The sequence below is a fragment of the Camelina sativa genome, chromosome 10 (assembly GCF_000633955.1).
Source record: "Camelina sativa cultivar DH55 chromosome 10, Cs, whole genome shotgun sequence".
NCBI classification, from domain to species: Eukaryota; Viridiplantae; Streptophyta; class Magnoliopsida; order Brassicales; family Brassicaceae; genus Camelina; species Camelina sativa.
Window position 1 is genome coordinate 22,779,309 of NC_025694.1, and position 19,618 is coordinate 22,798,926.

A 19,618-nucleotide genomic window follows, 5' to 3' on the forward strand; every position below is an offset into this window, starting at 1 on the left:
AGAGTTTTTCGCCTCCTGAGACCATCTTGCAAGACAAAAAACAGAGTTTGACATTAAGTCAATTGCTGAGATGGACCGATCAATTTCACCAAGTCGGGATTCAGCAAACTGCCCAGCTGCATCTAAACAGAGAATGTAGTTTGAAGGTAACAAGTGTGCTCCTTCTGACATTATAAACCGGAGGGCTTCAAATCCAGCATCAGAAGCTTCTGGATGCCGAGCTGTGATTGATAGCAGAGATACGATCGTTCGCCAACCAACATAAGATCTAATATGAGATGCATTCGCTTTTACAAGACGGGCAACTTCTTGTGTAATTCGTTCACAGTATGCATCAGCCACGTTTGCCTTAAGCTTGAGAACCAGTTGGAGTGATTTCAGAAGTTCATCTGTTAGATTTTCCTTGTATGGCAATAATCTCTGGCAAATCTTCAAAACACCAAAAACAGCCTTTTCAACAAGTGCGCATGGTGTTGACGTTGATTGAACTATACCCGAGATATGCTCATAAGCAGTTTGCCAAATCAATAGGATTCTGTCTCGGTTGTTAAGAGTTACTGCAATCAGAAGCTCCAGGCAAAAGACAGCACTAGCTTCATCTTTCTCGGGTGCTTTTATGAGAGAGTTAACAAGCTGCTGCAGAGACTCAGCTTGGAGAAACTTGCTGTCTGAGAATATGCTATCAATGTGACAATCTTTCACTATCCCACGAGCATGTTTATAAACTACCAGTTCTTCCTCCGTTGGTAATGCATTCGTCTCCTCCACATCCAAAGACCAAAGAAACCGACCAATAAAACTAGATGATTTGCGAGGCGCCGCTGAGGTTTGTGGCTGTGATACTACTGACAGCGGATTTGTGGATGGTTTTTCTTGCTCGAAGTTACTAGTTGACGGCTCTGGGTCATCCGCTGCATCGCTAGCTATATGAACTGGTAAAATCTGGAGTTTATTGAGGCTCAAGACACATTCCAGTATGTTTTTCCAGCCCGAACTGATATAGTCACCATATTTATTTGCAATCAAGAAAACAGCTTCAGTAGCCATTCTCGCTCTGGCATCTTCTCCTAAAGCAAGAACAGCTTCATCGGCAGATAACGGGGTGAAGAAAGGTGTGAATTTGCAGAGAGACACAACCAGATCATCCAAAATACCGTTCAAATGATAATATGCTGAAAGTTTTGCAATGGCCAATAATCCATCGACACATCTCTGCAAAACATCTACTTGCTCTGCTTGCTCAAAAACCACTGTCGTAGCTGCAATAGTGGGACCAGACACAATACAAAACATGTCGCGGTCCAGATGGGATGCAGAGTCACATAGGATATAGGGACTGGTTTCTTTGGATTTGTAAATCACACTAATCCAACGACTGGCAGTAATCATTTGGAAGCCGGTTCCCTTATCTGCGTTCATCTGAATCTCACTGCTGCTAATTGAATGATAAATCTCAGATAGGTACTCTCTAGGAAGGTCTGCGCCTCCATTTATCTCCCTGTTGTTACGGATGAAATCTTCTTCAGCCATCCTTGTCTTCACCTGCTTGTTGTGCTGATCAACGTTCAGCAATATAATCGAGTAAGCTAACACGAAGGCAGCATCTTTATTAATCAGTATATGTGGTGACTGTTCATAGTATCTCTCAGAAAACGCCTCCAGCACTCTCTGTATCTTCTGTGCCTCGCCAGGCAACCTAAAGGTACCTACAAAGAGACGCAGAGCAGTAGCAAGATTCATGTTCTGGAAGTCGAACGTCTTGGCAAACTCATGAAGCACCTGAACACAGAACTGGTCATGACTTCCGAGGAAATCTCCTATAAGATTCATATCTAACCCACATGTATACCTGAAGAAACATGCCACACTCTTTGGATCAAGTTCCTTAGGCAACAAGTGCATCCCTTGGAGATACTGTAAGCCTTTTTTAGGATCACGGTTAAAATGATCAGCCCCAAGCATCAGCTTTTTCTTTAAATGCTTTGCCTTTCGGACAAAAGGAACCCAAAAATTAGGATCTCCGTAATTCTCACATCTCGCTGTCCAGAATTCCTCATATCCTTCTTCATGTGTAGGAACATCTGTAGCGGGCAATTCCTCACCCACCCTCTCAGCCATTCCCTGAACCATAGAAATTAACCCATCCAGTGCAAGTATATGCATAGCAGATAAAGGCCCATTAACTGGGAACGCACTCTTGGATAGCAGGTTTGAAACATCTTCAAACACATTGCTGCAGGTTATATCACAATCGAAATTTGCAAACACTTCAGCCATGAAAGTATGCTGTCTGCAAAGATCAACCAGAGCCTCCATAGCAACCTCCTGTTGCTGATACGAAGAGCCATGTTTGCTCTGTGCACACCTCAGAAGTACATATGAAAAGAAAGCTTCAAGCTGTACCTTAAGCTCAGTACGAAGATTTAGGTAGAGATTAAGAACGATGCTGCAAACTGTAGAAAGAATCAGAGGGCTCATGGACACACCAAACTGCATCAAGCTAGAGAATAACTCATCCTGAATCAAATTCAACAGCTTTGGGTGCTCACGGAAAGAAGGCCCTCCAAGTTCTATAGCAGAATTAATTAAGCCTAGAGCGAAAAGAGGAACATCTTCATCAAACGCTATTGGGTTGGATCTGGAATTGACTTCACCATTTTCTCCAACATTCAATAGGGTACACAAGAAATGAAAAATCTCTACCATGCATGGAATACCAAAAGGCGCCATCATTGCATTTTCACCATTTGCAGCAACATTCAAGTCATCGTTGACCTCAGTTTTCTTTTCATCATTTCGAACTTCTGCTTCTGGAATAACCATCTCAGAACTTGGAGAATCTTTTTCAGTGCCGAGAGAATCAGATACACTAGCAATATTTCCATTTTCAACTTTGCTTTCTCCAGAATTCTGATCCCAGTCCACTGTTCCCACCTAGACAACATAGAATAGCGTTAGAAATTTGTGAACAACAAACACTCTTGACAAGATATTGAATCTTCGTAATACAATACACCTTAAAACTTACTCATCTGCGTAAGTTTTAAGATGAGCAATCTTCTATCAATCAACATGCTTAGCAGATAAATCATAACGCAATACAATTTTGTGCATGTTTAAATCTTATATCTATAGGGGCTTAACATGTAGAACACTCTTAAAATATGCTAGCATGAAAGATTAATTTGTATTACCTTATCGCTGACATGTAATTCAGTTTCATTAGCCAAGGGGATGATAGAAGGAAGCTGAGAGAATATACATCTAATCAACTCATGCATTGTGTGGCGAGCTATACGCTGCAACAATTCACTTTTGGAGCTTGATTGATGAACAACACGCAAACAAGTGTTGACGATGGTGCAAATGTCTTGATTACTCAATCCACTAGAGGCCTTACTCTTTATGCAAGCCAGCAGAACTTGAAGTATCTTCATCAGAACAACTTCCTCTGAGGCTGGATCAGTTACCTCGAAACGACAGCTTTTTACAGCATCAACTATGATATGCATTGCCTCTCCCACATTCACGGTTTCAAGGGTAAAAATGTCAAGGGTCAAGATCTTGTAGACAGATGACAAAGCAACGCCAGTGATTGGAGCCCCAGTTTCATCGGACAATATAACATCCAAAAAAGGCCGTATGTACAGTATTGGGTCAACATTTTGCCAATTGCTTTGCCACAAAAATATCTGCTTACGCAATTCTTTCAAAGAATGGATAAGAGAATGCTCTAACTGATCATCATCTGCAATATAGCGTACACCCCACCGTGCATTTCTCCTCATCACAGCCAAAACTGCACCAATTTCAGAATTGATCATGGATGCCACAGCCCCCTTGGACGGTTTGGAGTGAAAACTCTTGAACTCTCCATGGAACGAGTTACTTCCCGAAGGATGATTTTGATACCCCATACTCGTCCCAACTTCTTGGCTCAAAAACCAAAACACACACGGAGCATACAGGCTGAAAATTGTAAAAAGCTTTCATGCTTAGAAACAAATTGACAATAACAACGCCCAAACAAAGTTATGTAAATCATTCCCTGATATCAACTGAACAAAATCGAAAGTTCACTTAAGGTGATTGGCGATTATACATTAGCTGAACAGAAGATAGTTACATGCACAAACTTACATTTTCTCCTTTCTCTTCCATAAATCTGCTGAAGGCTACATTGACTAAATCAGTTTACACAAACTCTTTCGCCAAATTCAGATATTCTCAGTAACTTATTCCGATCTGTGTAATCATAGGCTTCAGATATACCAGTGACTAAAACTAAACTAAGTAACACAAATTCAGATCTAACTAAGTTCATTAGAGGTAATAGCAAATCAGCAAAAACCACGAAACCTTGAGAACTAATCACAGTTCTAAACGAAGATTTCAAAAACAAAAAGCGTAGGAGGAAGTGGATCGAGGCAAGTTCAGTTTACCTGGCAGCAGATCACGACACAGAGGTACTGCAAAAATCAGGGGAATTTGGCAGGAGAGATCGGGATCGGGAAAAGGAGATCCAAAACCTTTCCTAGCTTCTACTCTTTTAAAAGAGAAGAGATACAACTGTAACGGAGTAATGGTGAACGGAGGCGAAGCTCTTTAGTGGAAGAGACAATGGTGAAAGCTTGAGCCGATGCGGTGGAGAGTGAGAGAGCTTGCTTTTAAAACTCAATTGAAATCAGATCCCTTTGTTCTCCTGAATCAGAAGAAACACATGAAACGTGGATCCTTCTCTGCAATTGGCTCTGTGAATTGCGAGATCGGAGAAGCTTCGGATATGTCCTCTGAGAGAGATGATCGAAGTTGTGAAAGATGGAAAGCGGAAGCTTTAAAATGGGCCGTGAATTGGGCTTATATTGTGTTAAAGGTTCTAAGAATCAATGGGTCTATTGAGTGTATACACTTGGGCCAGGGTTTATCCAAATTAAATGATTTATGAATAATAAGATAAAAAATTACTTCAAATTGTTTGATTTTGAGGCCAGTGTAGTTTTTTGGTTTTAGTTTTATTTAAAATCTATTTTATAACCATTCAAGATTTTGTGAGTAGGGTTTCATTTTTAAAAAAGGAATCTAGAATAAGAATTTGAGTTTTTTTTTTTTGCAATTTCCTAAACAAAATCCAAATTTAATTTTAATGGGTTTTTTAGATGGTTTAAATGATTCCAAATCTTTGGTACAAATGTCAATTCTAACAATGAGTTTTTATTTTTTGGATATGAATTATATTATAACCATTCAAGATTATCAAAGAGGTTTTCTCAAAAAAATAGAAAATCTAGAATTTGAGTTTTTTTTGTCCTGACAAACCTAAACAAAATCCAAATCCCACATTAATGAGTTTTTGAGATTGTTTGCCACCAAACCCTTTTACTATTCATTATAATTTTTCTTCTTTTCAGAATTTGAAAAACAAAATCTATATTTTAAATTGAAAATCTATAATCTGAAATCCTTAAAACCCTCTCAAACATACATAGCCTAAGTTTTTTAAATATGAAAAATCAAAATATAAATAGATAATTTTTCCATAATTTAATATTTATTAATTTATGGTCTTAACAATATTAATTTATAGAGTTTTACTGTATATTACTTACCAAGATTACTTATTTTGAAAGATTGCAAAATTTTGAAAGTAAATAATGTCAATCCTACCAATTACTATTTATTATTGAGATATTTATTATTCTTTGATTACAACAAACATCGTAACAAAACCCTCGAATTAAGAAAATATAGCAAAACATCTAGCAAAATATAGTCTTTCTCACTTGAGCTTTATTTACTAGGAAAGAGAAATAAACTTAAAAATTACCTAGAAAATCAGTAGTGACTTTTTCTAGTTTGAAATCAAACTGAAAGTACTCCAGAAGGCAGAAGTGAAGATTGCTAATAAGAACAATGCACTACAATAAAAAAAAGGTATGTTTTCCTACAAAATTTTCGACAGAGTCATGTCTATTGTAAATTTTCGACGAAAACGTTAACAAATTGTCGATAAAGATCATAATGTTCTAATGGAAAAAAACAATTTTTCAATCATAAGCAATGATTTTTCAATAGAAAAATAATTATGTTGGCTTTTGAGTGGGTGCAGATAGAAATTTTACGGGTAATTGTAACCGCTAGAATGTTTTGAAAAACATTATCAAAAACATCTTCAACTTCAAAAGTGGTTTAAGGTCAGATGTCAACAAGATTTGTAAAAATATATTGATTTGAGTAAGTTATAATTTATTTGTCATAGTGTTCTTGAATGGGAGCAAATTTGGGGTAAAAAATTACAATAGATGATGTTTTGGATTTTCACATAAATTAAGAAAAACATTTAATGTTTAGCTATAAGTGTATTATTTATTTATAATAATATTTTATAATTATTAACTAATAGTAATTCATCAAATTTTTGAATTCTCATTTAATAATTTTTGAAATTTACAATGTCTTTATATTAACTGATAAATATATACAGAAAATTAAACTTTGTGATACAAGAAAAGTTCATAGAAATTCATATGATAAAAGGGAGTAGAATGTTTTTTAATCTTCTAAACCCATACGATTTTTGTTTTTTTAAATCTAGATGCATAGTCAATGCGGTCATGAGAGTTGTGATACCAGAGTAAATGTTTAAAGAATTGTTTGATTCATCACAATACAGTTTGGCAACGGTCACTGACTCGTTACCACCATTTTCGAATTTCATCATTAAATATCTTTATATCTATAACATAAGATTTGCAAATGGGAAAAATGTCGTTTTAACTATAAACTTTCAAAAAAACATCATTTAAACCATCAACTTTGTCTGCGGCCATTTAAAACATATAGTTATAGTTGACTTCCTTGCAATATGAGATTCGTGAATATTGTGTCTGGCCATAAGTCTCTGGCAATTCCCTGCCCCAACTATCATTTTTTCAATCTCCGCATGTGCTCTTTTGGTAAACCTTGTCTTCAGCCTGTCAGCTATGAGAAACCGCTTAGCATTCCTGACCATGCATTACCTCCTAATGTCCTCAAGCAAATCCAATAATGGCTTTCTCCTGGCCTGTCTGATAGTTCTATTGAAGGATTCACTCAGATTGTTAAGGTTGTCATTGCAACAAGTACCAATCTTGAAGAAATCTCTGGACCATGTCAGTGGATTCGTTAGTCGCAGGGTTGCATAAGCTTGAGGATTGTACGCCTTTAGCTCAGCCATTCGATCAGCAAACTCTCCTGTCGTGTAGGCGCATGCTATCTTCCAAAACAACCTTTGAAGTTCTTGATCGTGATTGTCCTTCTTCCAGTTATCCATGATGTGTTTACAACACTGTCGATGCTCAGCATGTGGAAGAATGTTATGTATAGCTTTAACTAGACCCTGCACACAAAAACAAAAACATTTGTTAAACCTTACATGTCAACAAACAAACATAAAAAACCTTAAACATATAATGAAATGACTAACCGATTGTTTGTCTGAGATTAGAGCTATATCTATCATTGTTTGAAGACCCAAGCTTACTGAGAGATGTCTCACAAACCAGTCCTAGTTGTCATCATTTTCAATTTCTACCACTGCCTAAGCAAGAGGAACAATCCTATTATCTCCATCCCTTCCTACTGCTGCTAAAACATGACCTTTAATATCCCATTTCAGAAAAGCTCCATCCAATCCTACGATGGGTCTACAAGTTTCTTTCCATGAATCCTTTGGGGATTTAAAACAAATGTATAAACGATACAACCTTTGTTTGCTTCCAATTACTGTCCCAGGGATTATCTCTATCTCAAATTCGGACCCTACGTTTTGCTGCAACACCTCAGCTTGATAATCCCATATCCTTGCAAACTGAGATTCGTGACTTGCCTTTCTTGTCTTCATAACTTTGTTCTTCGCCTTTGCACACTGGTTTGGTGTCACTTCCAAGTTATATTCCCTATGAATCTCAGCAGCCATCTCGTATTTGGTCATCTTTGGATTCTTTCTCAGCCTTTCCTCAAACAAAAACGCAATAGAAGACCGCTTCAACATCTACGTATAGCCTGACCTCACACATATATGCTCATTCACAACTACTCTTATCTGCATCTTATGCTTCTTCTTCTCATATGAGGCATAAACTCTCCATGGACATTGACGACCATCTTCATCTACATAACAACATTTTGCACCAACCATCAAAGCTTCGGATCTATATAGCTTAATGTCATACCTTGTCTTTAATGAGTACATCAACACATCAAGCTTAAATTCTTCAGGAGAGTTGAAAGTTTTCTCCACTGCTAGCAAAGACTCTGGATCGTCAACATCTCCATCACCGTTCCCTTCATTGTCAGTGTTGTCTGCTTCATCTTCGTCATCAGATGACAAAGGATCTGGAAGCTTGTCATGATCCCATACATCATCCCCGCTTTCAGAATTAGAACCAGCTTCTTCTCCTCTAGCAGTCTCTGGGAAGTCGTCTCCAATGTCTGCATTAGCAATTTCTTCAACATCTAAACCACCGTGCACTTCTTCCTCTCCACCGTGCCTCTCCACCATCTACTTTATCATCAGCACCATCGAAGTCATCATCACCATATAGCATGCAATCATCATCACTGTCATGTTCCACTTCCGGCTCCATATCAGACTCAGGTTCGACAACTTTTGTTTTTCGTTTTCGTCCTCTTCTAACTCGACCTTTGCCTCCGGCAACAGACTTTGATACGCCTTCAGAAGGTCCACCTTGAACTTTGTCTCCGACCTCAGACTCCGAGACGCCTTGCGGTGGAGCTCCATCTCCGACAACACTATTTGTTTTGATTCGCGGTGGAGCTGCATCTACATCGTTGCTATCATACACAACAAGACTCTGTGATTCGTCTCGTGATGGAGCTTCGATTCCATCTCCGACAAACGAAATCACCCCTTTGTTTCTCACTTTTGGCATCGCAAAGAGCTTCGATTTCGTTTAATTAGGGATTTTGTTTAATTAGGGATTAGAATGCGATTTAGGGATTTTTTAGGATTCTAAACTGTGGATAACACGACGTCGTTTAATACCAAACGGATTTTGTTAACGATAGCGTAACAGAGGAGCTAACGGGGGTTAACGAGGGTTAATTGCTACGTCATCCCAAATTAAGACTTGGGGATTTTGGCCTGGTCAATGATGTTTTATGTTTTAAAGAGGAAGTCAACTATAACTATATGTTTTAAATGGCCGCAGGCAAAGTTGATGGTTTAAATGGCGTGTTTTTGAAAATTCATGGTTAAAACGACATTTTTCCCATTTGTAAATGTATGGCACGAAATCTTACCTAATATATATATATATTTCATATGAAAGTAAATATATATGTATAGATGATAGTGTAATAAACTATAGATGATAGTGTAATAAACTTGAAATTATATTCTATACACAATTTTTTTAAAAGAAATTATTAGATATTAAATTTCAGTTAATTTTGATAGAAAATTAAAAACTCTCGGTGGACAAAAAAAACTCTTAAAATAAATAAATAATATATATATATATATATATATATATATATATATATATATATATATTGTCACTAACAACCATTCTTATTGGGCTTGGTAAAGAGCCAAAAATTATTTAATTTCGATAATTTCATCCTCCATAATTCACGTTTATATTTTTTTTTCAAATTAACTTCGTTTATATTGTTACCTTTTACTCTTTTAGTAGTTTGATTTAATTACCACTAACTAGTCAAAAAACCAATTTGCTTCGTTTATATTGTTACCATTAACAAAATATGTCAAAATTGGTTAGATAATCCATCAATCAACAATTCATCAATAATTAAAAGAAAAATTCAAAAATATATATACCGAAGAATGGTCATTTATAAACGCCATCTGAGAGTAAATGTTGCTGTGACAACTCGAGGAGACTCTTTAACATGTAGACATCAATTCCTTGAATCAGGCAAGACCAAAAGATAAACCAGGTTTACTGTTTTCTATAGTAATCCATGTTTTTATATTTAGTATTAGACGGACACGTTACAACCAATCTGAGTATAAATATCAATAATCTTCAATAATGAGATTATATTGGAAACAGATCTTCAAATCTGTTGCAGGACTCTCGTATCATCTTCTTCGCTCCGGGGCAAACACATTGGCGTGACATTTTGTCAAATAAGCAAAATTCAGACATGGTGGTAAAGGCGGTACACACATGCCTTTCCTTAAGAGATCTCCAAGGTCAAGTCTTTGCAATGTCATCACAACTTTAGTTGCTTTCCAAACAAACATGAGAAGACCTTTAGATGTCACGAAAAGGGTACCAGGTTTGTAACCAGGATACCGGAAACCATAACCCTTCGCAGTACCTTCTCCTTCGTAAGAATTTTCAAATTCTTCTCCATTTGTTTCGAAAGGAAAAAGCTCAAAGGAAGGCGAATCAATCTTTATAACAAACATTGCAGATCCATTAGGATGCATCCCGTAGTGAGTCCCTTCTAGTATTTTCGTCCCTATAAGAAGCCTATCAGTACCATCTTGAGACTGTTCATAAGAGAGCATCAGTAAAAAAAGAGCCTTTCCGGGTTTATCTTCAGTACATGTTCCCGGTGGCCAACCAAAAGTTCCTCCCCACAAGCCTGCATACTCTTCACTAGCGATGGGATTCTTAACTGGTAGCTTATATAGGGCAAAGCAGGTTTCGTCCATGTTTGGCCAACCTTGGTAAGAAGACAGCTTAATTTTGGAAGCTTTGACACTAAGGCCTAGTGAATCACCAAAGCTAAGAAATCTTTGGAGATTCCAAGGTCTAGTCTCACTTCTTGAAGAAGACGTGTTCTTCGAAGAACTAGACCTCCCGNCAACTTTAGTTGCTTTCCAAACAAACATGAGAAGACCTTTAGATGTCACGAAAAGGGTACCAGGTTTGTAACCAGGATACCGGAAACCATAACCCTTCGCAGTACCTTCTCCTTCGTAAGAATTTTCAAATTCTTCTCCATTTGTTTCGAAAGGAAAAAGCTCAAAGGAAGGCGAATCAATCTTTATAACAAACATTGCAGATCCATTAGGATGCATCCCGTAGTGAGTCCCTTCTAGTATTTTCGTCCCTATAAGAAGCCTATCAGTACCATCTTGAGACTGTTCATAAGAGAGCATCAGTAAAAAAAGAGCCTTTCCGGGTTTATCTTCAGTACATGTTCCCGGTGGCCAACCAAAAGTTCCTCCCCACAAGCCTGCATACTCTTCACTAGCGATGGGATTCTTAACTGGTAGCTTATATAGGGCAAAGCAGGTTTCGTCCATGTTTGGCCAACCTTGGTAAGAAGACAGCTTAATTTTGGAAGCTTTGACACTAAGGCCTAGTGAATCACCAAAGCTAAGAAATCTTTGGAGATTCCAAGGTCTAGTCTCACTTCTTGAAGAAGACGTGTTCTTCGAAGAACTAGACCTCCCGAGAATTTGCTTTATACCACTTCTGAAATACCTACTTAAGCTCTTCTTTTGTGTACCCTGTATCTGATTCCCAGCATCCATGTTGCCAATATCTATATCAAAACCAAGTTCCTTCCACGATTTCTTTATGTCTACCTGATTTGCAATACTTATACACTCATCCTCCAGGTTCATGTGATTCCAGTCGCCACCAAACTTGTGCATTTTAAGGAGCATGGTTCTACGTTCCAACAACACCACTTCATCATCTTTCGACGTTGGAAATAACCTCTCACTTGATAGATCAGGTAGAGGTATACCAACAGTGCTTGTCACTATGTGAAGCAAATTCCTTCTATAACTAAAAGGTAGATTACGAAATGGAAACCGAACCTCTGTCTCTCCCAACAACACAGTCACCTCTCGCCTCGGCTCAACCTCAAGTAAAAGCACATTACAACTCTTCTCAATACCCAAAACGAAACCAGGGTGCACGCAGCAGTTGAGTTTTCCGTCTCTTCCATGGAGGAAAAACTTTGCAGAGCCATCAGAACCACAGATAACCTCAAACACGGGTGACCACATAACACAAGCCTCCTCAATCCCGAAAGGACCAACCTGTTGTGGAATAATCCGGCACCCAACAACAGATAAGAAACCAGGCATCACATAAACAACATTCCCAAGTTCAGGGTTTTGATGAACCCAAATACCAACAAGAGGCTTCACCACATCAACAAGAAACCTACAAAGCGCCTTGTAACAAGAGACCTCAACTCGCCATTGGACAATTTCAGATAAAGGAAGAACCTTTGCTACATCACATTGCACAAGCCAGATATTCTCTGAATCCACAACCTCACAGAGACTTTTGCAGCATAAGCATAGATTACAAATGTCTCTTGGAGAAACAAAACGAGCGATAATAGCAATTACATCGTCTGGAACAGACAGAAGCAAGCAAGGACCAAATGATTCTGACCCTAAATCGCCGTTCCTCATCTATTATCACAAATCAAGTTGGCAACAAAATTACTATAAAGCTAAAACCCAAAATATATGATGACACTCATAAAAAACCAAAATTGGCTGTAAAAGGTCTTACCTGATTCATACTTCCAAGATAAAAAAACGCAGCTTTGGGATTAGCCAAAAAGTATCAGAGTCTTGGGTTTAAATCAGATCGCTTTTTCGTAAAAACAGAAAAAAGAATCAAACTTTTCAATTACCCATCAAAAGCAGAGCTTAATGGGAATCAAACTGTAGAAGAAAAACGAAGAAATCGCTACCTAAGAGGAAGACGATACGAGAGAGACATTGGTCTTTCGTTTCAAGTTTAAGTTGACTACACTGTTCAAGTCTTCTTACTGATTCTTTTTCACTAAATATTAAAAACTTCAGGGACTAGTTTAGAAAGAATAGAATAATTTGCAAAAGGAAAAATGGTAACGTACGCTTGTTTAGATCTTTTCGGTCTATCTGATTCTTCCTCCAAAACACACCACAACGAGACCGGCTCGTAATTAACATTGGGCCTTTATTATTGATACAAGTAGGCCCATTATGAAATATATAACCCCATTAAATTTTTCTTTTTTATTTGGTCAAACTGTCAAAGAATCATTATTATTTTCATCAAAGTTTAAAACTTTAAATTTAGTTGTATCTAAAAAAAAAAAAGAATTAACGAACGTTACCATTCACAAAATACATGCTAGTTTTTTAAATTTTTAAAGTATATTAAAAAAAAGAAGAATTAACGTACGATTCACAAAGATCTAAAAAAAAGTACGTTACCATTTTTCCTACTTTTGGGATTTTTATTATGTTGACGTTACTTAGATGTTTTTGAGTCAAAACACCAACAAAATGACATACTGGCAAAACAGTATGTAAGAAAACGTCATCATATTTTTAGTCAATGGAGTTTTGCTCTAATCAACATTTCCAATGATAGAGTAAACGTAACGGATTAATTAGTAGTTTTTTTCACACTTTTAATCATTTAAAACGGTCATACAAATAAAACGTACAATAAAACATGTGTTAAAGACTCAAAACGCCAATTTCAAAAAAAACTTAAACGTGTGGTCTATTGTCGTTTCTGGTCGGGTTGGGGTTAACGAACCGGGTGGTTGCTATAGATGGGCCAAGCACACATCATTCCTTTTGGGGGAAACATTTCAAATCAGATTTATACAAGGAATAGAGAGACGTTGGATTTTTATAAATTGAAATGCATAGATTTGAATACTTTTTGAATTAGATCATGTTATACTATATATACTATATTGAAATTACATATGTGACTTTTCTACATTAAGATCTTGTTAACTGCCAATATGTTCCTTAATGCCATAATTGCTTAATTGTGTGTGAGCTTCAAATTTGTTGTAGATTTGTTTATCTTCGACCACTAGATAAACACATTGGTGGGAGATTTTGTTAGATAAGCAAATTCCCAGACATGGAGCCAGAGGTGATACACACACTCCTTTCTTTAAGAGCTCTCCTAGATCAAGTCTTTGCAATGTCAACACAACTCTACTTGCTTTTTCCTAGAATAAATTGCAAGTCCGAATCTCACTGCTCAAAGAAGACACATGTTTCTTTGAAGAGCTAGACCTTTTCCTAGAATATGCTTATTGCCTCTTCTAAGATGCCTACTGCTAAGGCTCTTCCTTTGTGTACTTCCTATCGCAACGTCCATGTTGCGAAAATCACAACCATATAACCGATCGTCTTCTCGTCCATGCAATATCCATATATTTAACTTAATTAAATTAATGTTACTCAACTCATCATCCTCCAGGTTCCTGTGATTCCAAATGTCACAAAACTTGTGCATTGTAAGGAGCATATGGCTCATTGGCTATGCGTTCTAACAACACCGATCATCTTCCGACCTCGGAAATAACCTTTCACTTGATAGTCAAGGTAAACGTATGACCTGCATGGCTTACAGCTATATGTATCAAGTACTGTAAAATAAACGTATGACCTGCATGGCTTGCAACTATATGTATCAAGTAAATTCCCTCGACCACTAAAGTCTAGATTGCCAAATGTTAAGGATACAATCGTATCATGATTTAATTACCTCAATATCTTCTTACCTTGTTTGTATCTCATTCTATATGTAGCTTAACCTAGAGTCTCCCTCTAGAGAATGTATGTATATACATGAATGTATAACCAGCCTCTGCAATATATCAGAGCTTAATCGATACTCTAAAAAAAATTGTTTTCCCTGCAGCCTCGCCTCCTCTGTTCTCTTGTTTAGATCTCTCCTCTTCTCTATCTTCTCCTTCAAATCTCTTCACTCTCATCTCATCTTCTCTTCTCACCATGGCTGCAAACGCTGAAACCGTAGATACGATCACCCAAGACCTTCTCAAAATCAACATGATGAACCACTAAAACTAACCTCCACAAAACTAGATGGCATGGAGTCTCCAGGTTCATTCGCTACTTGACGACTATGATCTTGCTGGCTACATCCATGGAACATACCGAACCTCTCTTTCTTTGACAACAACACACTCTAAATATCAGATAAAACAAGATCACAGTTCACAAAGCAGACCTCAATCGGAATCAGTAGAAAATAACAAACGAGAAAAATTGCTGTTTTGGTTTGAAGTTTGAGACTTAGAGACAACATCTGTTAGAGTCTTCTTATTAGTGCTTCTTTCACTTAACATTTTTCAAAAGTAGTGACTAGTTTGAAATACGATGTGTGTGATAGGAACAATTTTTTTTATACACTACCATATATATTTTAATATAAACTAATCTCTAAGCTTGAAAAAGTTCTATAAAAACTTCATACTACTTGCTAGTCATGGAATTTGTTTTGAAATTGGGGATGTAAATGGAACAAAAATATTGTTTGACGGTAACTGCATTTTACAAAAATTGATCCAAATAGACAATACAAATTAACTTCTTTTGCTATTTTGATGATTAAAGAAAAGAAAAAAAAAAGACTGAAGCAAGATTCATCTACAAAAATAGATAACTTAGTCCAAAACAGCATATACATTTAGATACGAAGCAAGAATAATCTAATTAAAAAGCATTGATGATATATTTGAGCTTTAATTAGAGCACGCCGACGAGGCCAAGGGAGATAAATTGAGATCCATCACCTCTTGCGCTGTCTAGCAAGTTCTTCGTATAGCTATACCAAAATAAGGACAAAAATGATACATTCGATTTGCATTTAGCAATATATGCAACTGTGTTGTGTTACGTTATAGAATCAATTATTTATGTTTACAGAGAAAGAGAGTAAGTACCGATATCTCCTTAAACTTGGATTTAGGTTTTTGGTCTTTAGGCACANAGCCTGCATACTCTTCACTAGCGATGGGATTCTTAACTGGTAGCTTATATAGGGCAAAGCAGNCTGTAGCCTAAAACAATGTCAAAATGAAACTTTAGTAATCATTTCTTTGACACTGTTAGAGTATAAATGTTATTATCATATCAAAACACTCATTACCTCATTTTGGACTTTATCGAGAAGAGACGCAAGAACTTGGTTCCTATCAAATCCTATCTCGACCACTTTCTGGACTATCTCCTCCTTAATCTGGAAATAATCATCAATACGAAAATGTAACAAATTCTTATAAAATGATGTTATATGTTACTACATTATAAAAGTTATAACCTTGTTAGCTTGTTCTGTTGTAGCTAATGGAGGAGTTGCAAGACAAGGAGGAAGATTCTTGTTGAACCAAGGATGCTGACGAATCTCAGGAATGGTGATTCTCATCAGCGGATCAACCATAAGTATCTTTGCTATCAAATCTCTAGCAAGAGGTGATAAATAATCTGGGATATCATATGATCCTCTCTAAAACACACACACACACACAAAACATAATTATCTAGACTATACAAAGCATGTATAAACAGATGATTTTATATTTATGAACAAGCTAACTGTCTATTAATACCTTTATGTTATCGAATAGAACCTGAATCTTTACGTCGTTGAAAGGAAGAGAACCGCATAAGAGAGCATACAGTATCACTCCAGAGCTCCATACATCTACTCCTGGTCCAGAATATGGTGTTCCTTTAATAACCTGCATAACAATTTTGGGATATAAGTTAATGAAGTACAAAAACGATTAATATGTTGATTTCTTTTTTCCAAATTAATATACCTCTGGAGCAGCATAATTAGGGCTCCCACAGCTTGTCTTTAAAACGTTGCCATTTTCCATGACATTGCTCAGTCCAAAATCCACAATCTTAATGTTGCAGTCTGTATCCATAAGCACATTCTCTGGCTTTAGATCTCGGTGGACGACTCCGTTGTGATGACAATGCTCTACACCAGATATGATCTGAATACAGTATATATATGATATGAACTTTTATGTTACCAATCAAATAAAAGATATATGATGTCTTAATTACAAACTGTTTAATTTGAAAGTAGAGAATTAATATTGTCAAACCTGTTGAAAGAGATGTCGAGCTTGGTCTTCTGGTAATCTACCGTTCTCTGTAATAAAGTCAAACAGCTCGCCAGATTTCACATATTCCATTACAACGTATATGTAATCAGGCGTCTCTATCACTTCATACTGACGGATGATGTTGGGATGCTTCAACAATCGGAGTATTCTGATCTCCCTGTGCACTACAAAAGAGAGAAAAAAAAAAAAAGATAATAATGATAATACATTTAACCCCTTAATAATGATAATAATGATAATAATGATAATAATGAAAATAATATTATCAACGATAATAATACATTTAACCCCTTAATAATGATAATTCATGGGAATGATCGATACTAATAAATAGTATTTCCGCTTTGGGATATATTTCTATATATCATCCATTTCCCTAACTTAATCCAAACGACAAAGAAATATTTCTTTTTGTTGTACTAAAAACAATTTACTCATGCGATGATCGGTATCAGTATCACTAAGTAACATTTCCGCTTTGGAATCAATCTATATATCGAGTGGGAGTGTTTTAAAAAAAAGAAGTATATACAACAGGTTGAACATAAATCTTTTGTGTCAGCTTTTCAACATTTAATATGAAAATTATTAGCAACAATTAATCCATTCAAAAAAAAATTATCAAAAGCATGAAATGATTGAATATATAAGGGATAGTCACAGTTGTATATACCTTTCATGTCTGCCTCCGTGTCTTTAAGCTTTAGACGATTAAAGATTTTGATAGCAACACGGTGTCCTGTAGCTAAATGCACTGCTAATTTAACTTTCGCAAAAGACCCATTCCCGATAGTTTTACCAACCTTATAATTTGGTAAAACCATTGCCTTCTTACTGGTAGATTTCTTCGATGACCCCTCCATTTCACTGTAGTTAGGAAATCTGCTATATATAAAAAAGTCACACTTTTTAAGTCGCATATCACGGTTATAATGAACAATCTAGAGTAGACCAATATAGTGAAGCTAACTAGAAAAACTAACAGAATCGTGAATTTCCCAAATCAGAATCATATTAATTAGTGTGTGCTATAGGCAGTATCACTGATTAAACTGAAATCAGTGATAAGCAGATATGAACACTTACAAGAAAAAAATTGTGCCTCCAGAGAAAAGATGAAAATAAGATAAGCAAAGAATAGCTTTGTCCATGGACACACATACATATATATATATATATATATATATATATATATATATTAACTTGGTTGTTTTGTTTTCTTCTTGCTTTGCTGAGTCACACTGTTGACCGAAAAATAAAAATTCACACTTTTTTCATGTAATCACAATTAACCAGTAAATTAATTTCCACACTCCACGCCAAAAATATTAATTTCTGTTTCACCTTAAAAGTATAAAATGCCTAAATATAATTATAAAATATTAATTATATTTGTACACTATATGGTTAATATAATCTTTTTTACTCAACACCATATACATTTTTCTATAAAAACAAAATTGCAATTAAGGTAGTGGGTCGTTTCGTTTGACTGACTATACAATATGTATTTCGGTCGACAGACTATAAACAACACTAATATGTCTATATATTGGATAAAAAAAAAATTGAGAGCTCTAGCAGAAATTTTATTTTATCTTTATTTTTTGTTCTGTTATTTATAAAAAAAAATTAATTTGAATTATATTAATTAGCTAAATTATTATGATTTTAAGTTTTTAATGAAAAAAAATCTTAGTTTTAGAAAAGAAGGAAAAATATTACAAATATTACACAGAAAAGAATGTACATTACCTAGAGACATCTTAAATTTTATAAATTTATTTGATAAATATTTTAAAAAGAAATTGATAAATATTTTCTTTTATGAACTCATTAAGAAAACTTGGAAAAAAAAATCTTTAATCAATTACGGAGGTAGAGCAAACACATAAGCTTCTTTATAACCCTCAAAATGCTAATCCCAATTAAATTGAATAAGAAAATTTAGCAAAATATAGTAATAAAACGAAATAATAAGATATATAACCTTAGTTATCGTCAAATTTATGCATTGTCTCATAAAATAAATGACCATGGCAACTTATTTAAATGAAACTCTATCGATCATATATTTATATTCAGAGAACTTATGTTCACGGATGTGTTGCCTTGATATTACATTTACCCTTTAACGTGAAAGTGTCTTTACTCTATAATGAGCATGGAGATGGAAGTGTCGTTAGTATTTTTGAGTAAGAAAGGTTGTTTGTGCTGAATCTAATAGGAATCATAAAGAGTTCTTATGGTAAAATCGTCTATGTAACAAGTTCTCATAGTTTGTAATAAATAATAAATCTACACGTTAAAACAAAATTGCTAATTTGTTGTTCGTGCAATAACAATTTAATCTTAGATCATTAAATATACATTATTAGTTTGACAAAAACTGTCATTTTGAATAAACGTAACTTTTCGGAATGAAATGTACGGAATAATATTGGAAGTAGTATGATGTTGTTTTGTCGACAATCGGATCATAAAAAAATTGAAGAAATTGGATTTGTTTTGTTGCGGTAATATGTTTTAAAATGTAATTAAATGTGAATGAAATGTGTATGGTGGGGTATGTGTGTAAATGTATATTAATATAAGTAATTAAAAGAATCCTATTATAAGTAAATTAATATAATTGTTTTGTAATCATAAAATCAAAACAAAAAAAGTTATTGAATATTACCGAGTAAAAAAAAAAATGCAAACCTAA

The 19,618-nt window shown here is 35.5% G+C and overlaps 3 protein-coding genes across 3 annotated transcripts in view; all 3 read right to left on the reverse strand.

Moving 5' to 3' along the window:
* LOC104719629 (ARF guanine-nucleotide exchange factor GNL1) overlaps positions 1 to 4,813 on the reverse strand; it is a 6,450-nt gene extending 1,637 nt beyond the window's left edge. Inside the window, exons 1-3 of the mRNA XM_010437584.2 lie at positions 4,443 to 4,813; positions 3,195 to 3,969; positions 13 to 2,934 (exon numbers count right to left, since the gene is read on the reverse strand). Of these exons, the coding sequence (XP_010435886.1) occupies positions 13 to 2,934; positions 3,195 to 3,917 (3,645 nt within the window). The 5' untranslated portion in view covers positions 3,918 to 3,969; positions 4,443 to 4,813. The remainder of the gene's footprint in view (positions 1 to 12; positions 2,935 to 3,194; positions 3,970 to 4,442) is intronic.
* Positions 9,837 to 12,781, reverse strand: LOC104719630 (F-box protein At5g39450-like). The gene is made up of 3 exons (XM_010437586.2): positions 12,519 to 12,781; positions 11,430 to 12,415; positions 9,837 to 10,832 (listed from the first exon to the last, which is right to left on the reverse strand). Exons 1-3 carry the CDS (start codon positions 12,525 to 12,527, stop codon positions 10,106 to 10,108), a joined length of 1,722 nt encoding a protein of 573 aa, XP_010435888.1. The 5' UTR covers positions 12,528 to 12,781; the 3' UTR covers positions 9,837 to 10,105.
* Positions 15,561 to 17,774, reverse strand: LOC104720626 (SNF1-related protein kinase catalytic subunit alpha KIN11-like). The gene is made up of 8 exons (XM_010438508.1): positions 17,585 to 17,774; positions 16,891 to 17,075; positions 16,594 to 16,776; positions 16,381 to 16,512; positions 16,092 to 16,277; positions 15,921 to 16,010; positions 15,715 to 15,831; positions 15,561 to 15,596 (listed from the first exon to the last, which is right to left on the reverse strand). The coding sequence occupies exons 1-8, from the start codon at positions 17,772 to 17,774 to the stop codon at positions 15,561 to 15,563; spliced, it is 1,119 nt and encodes a 372-aa protein (XP_010436810.1).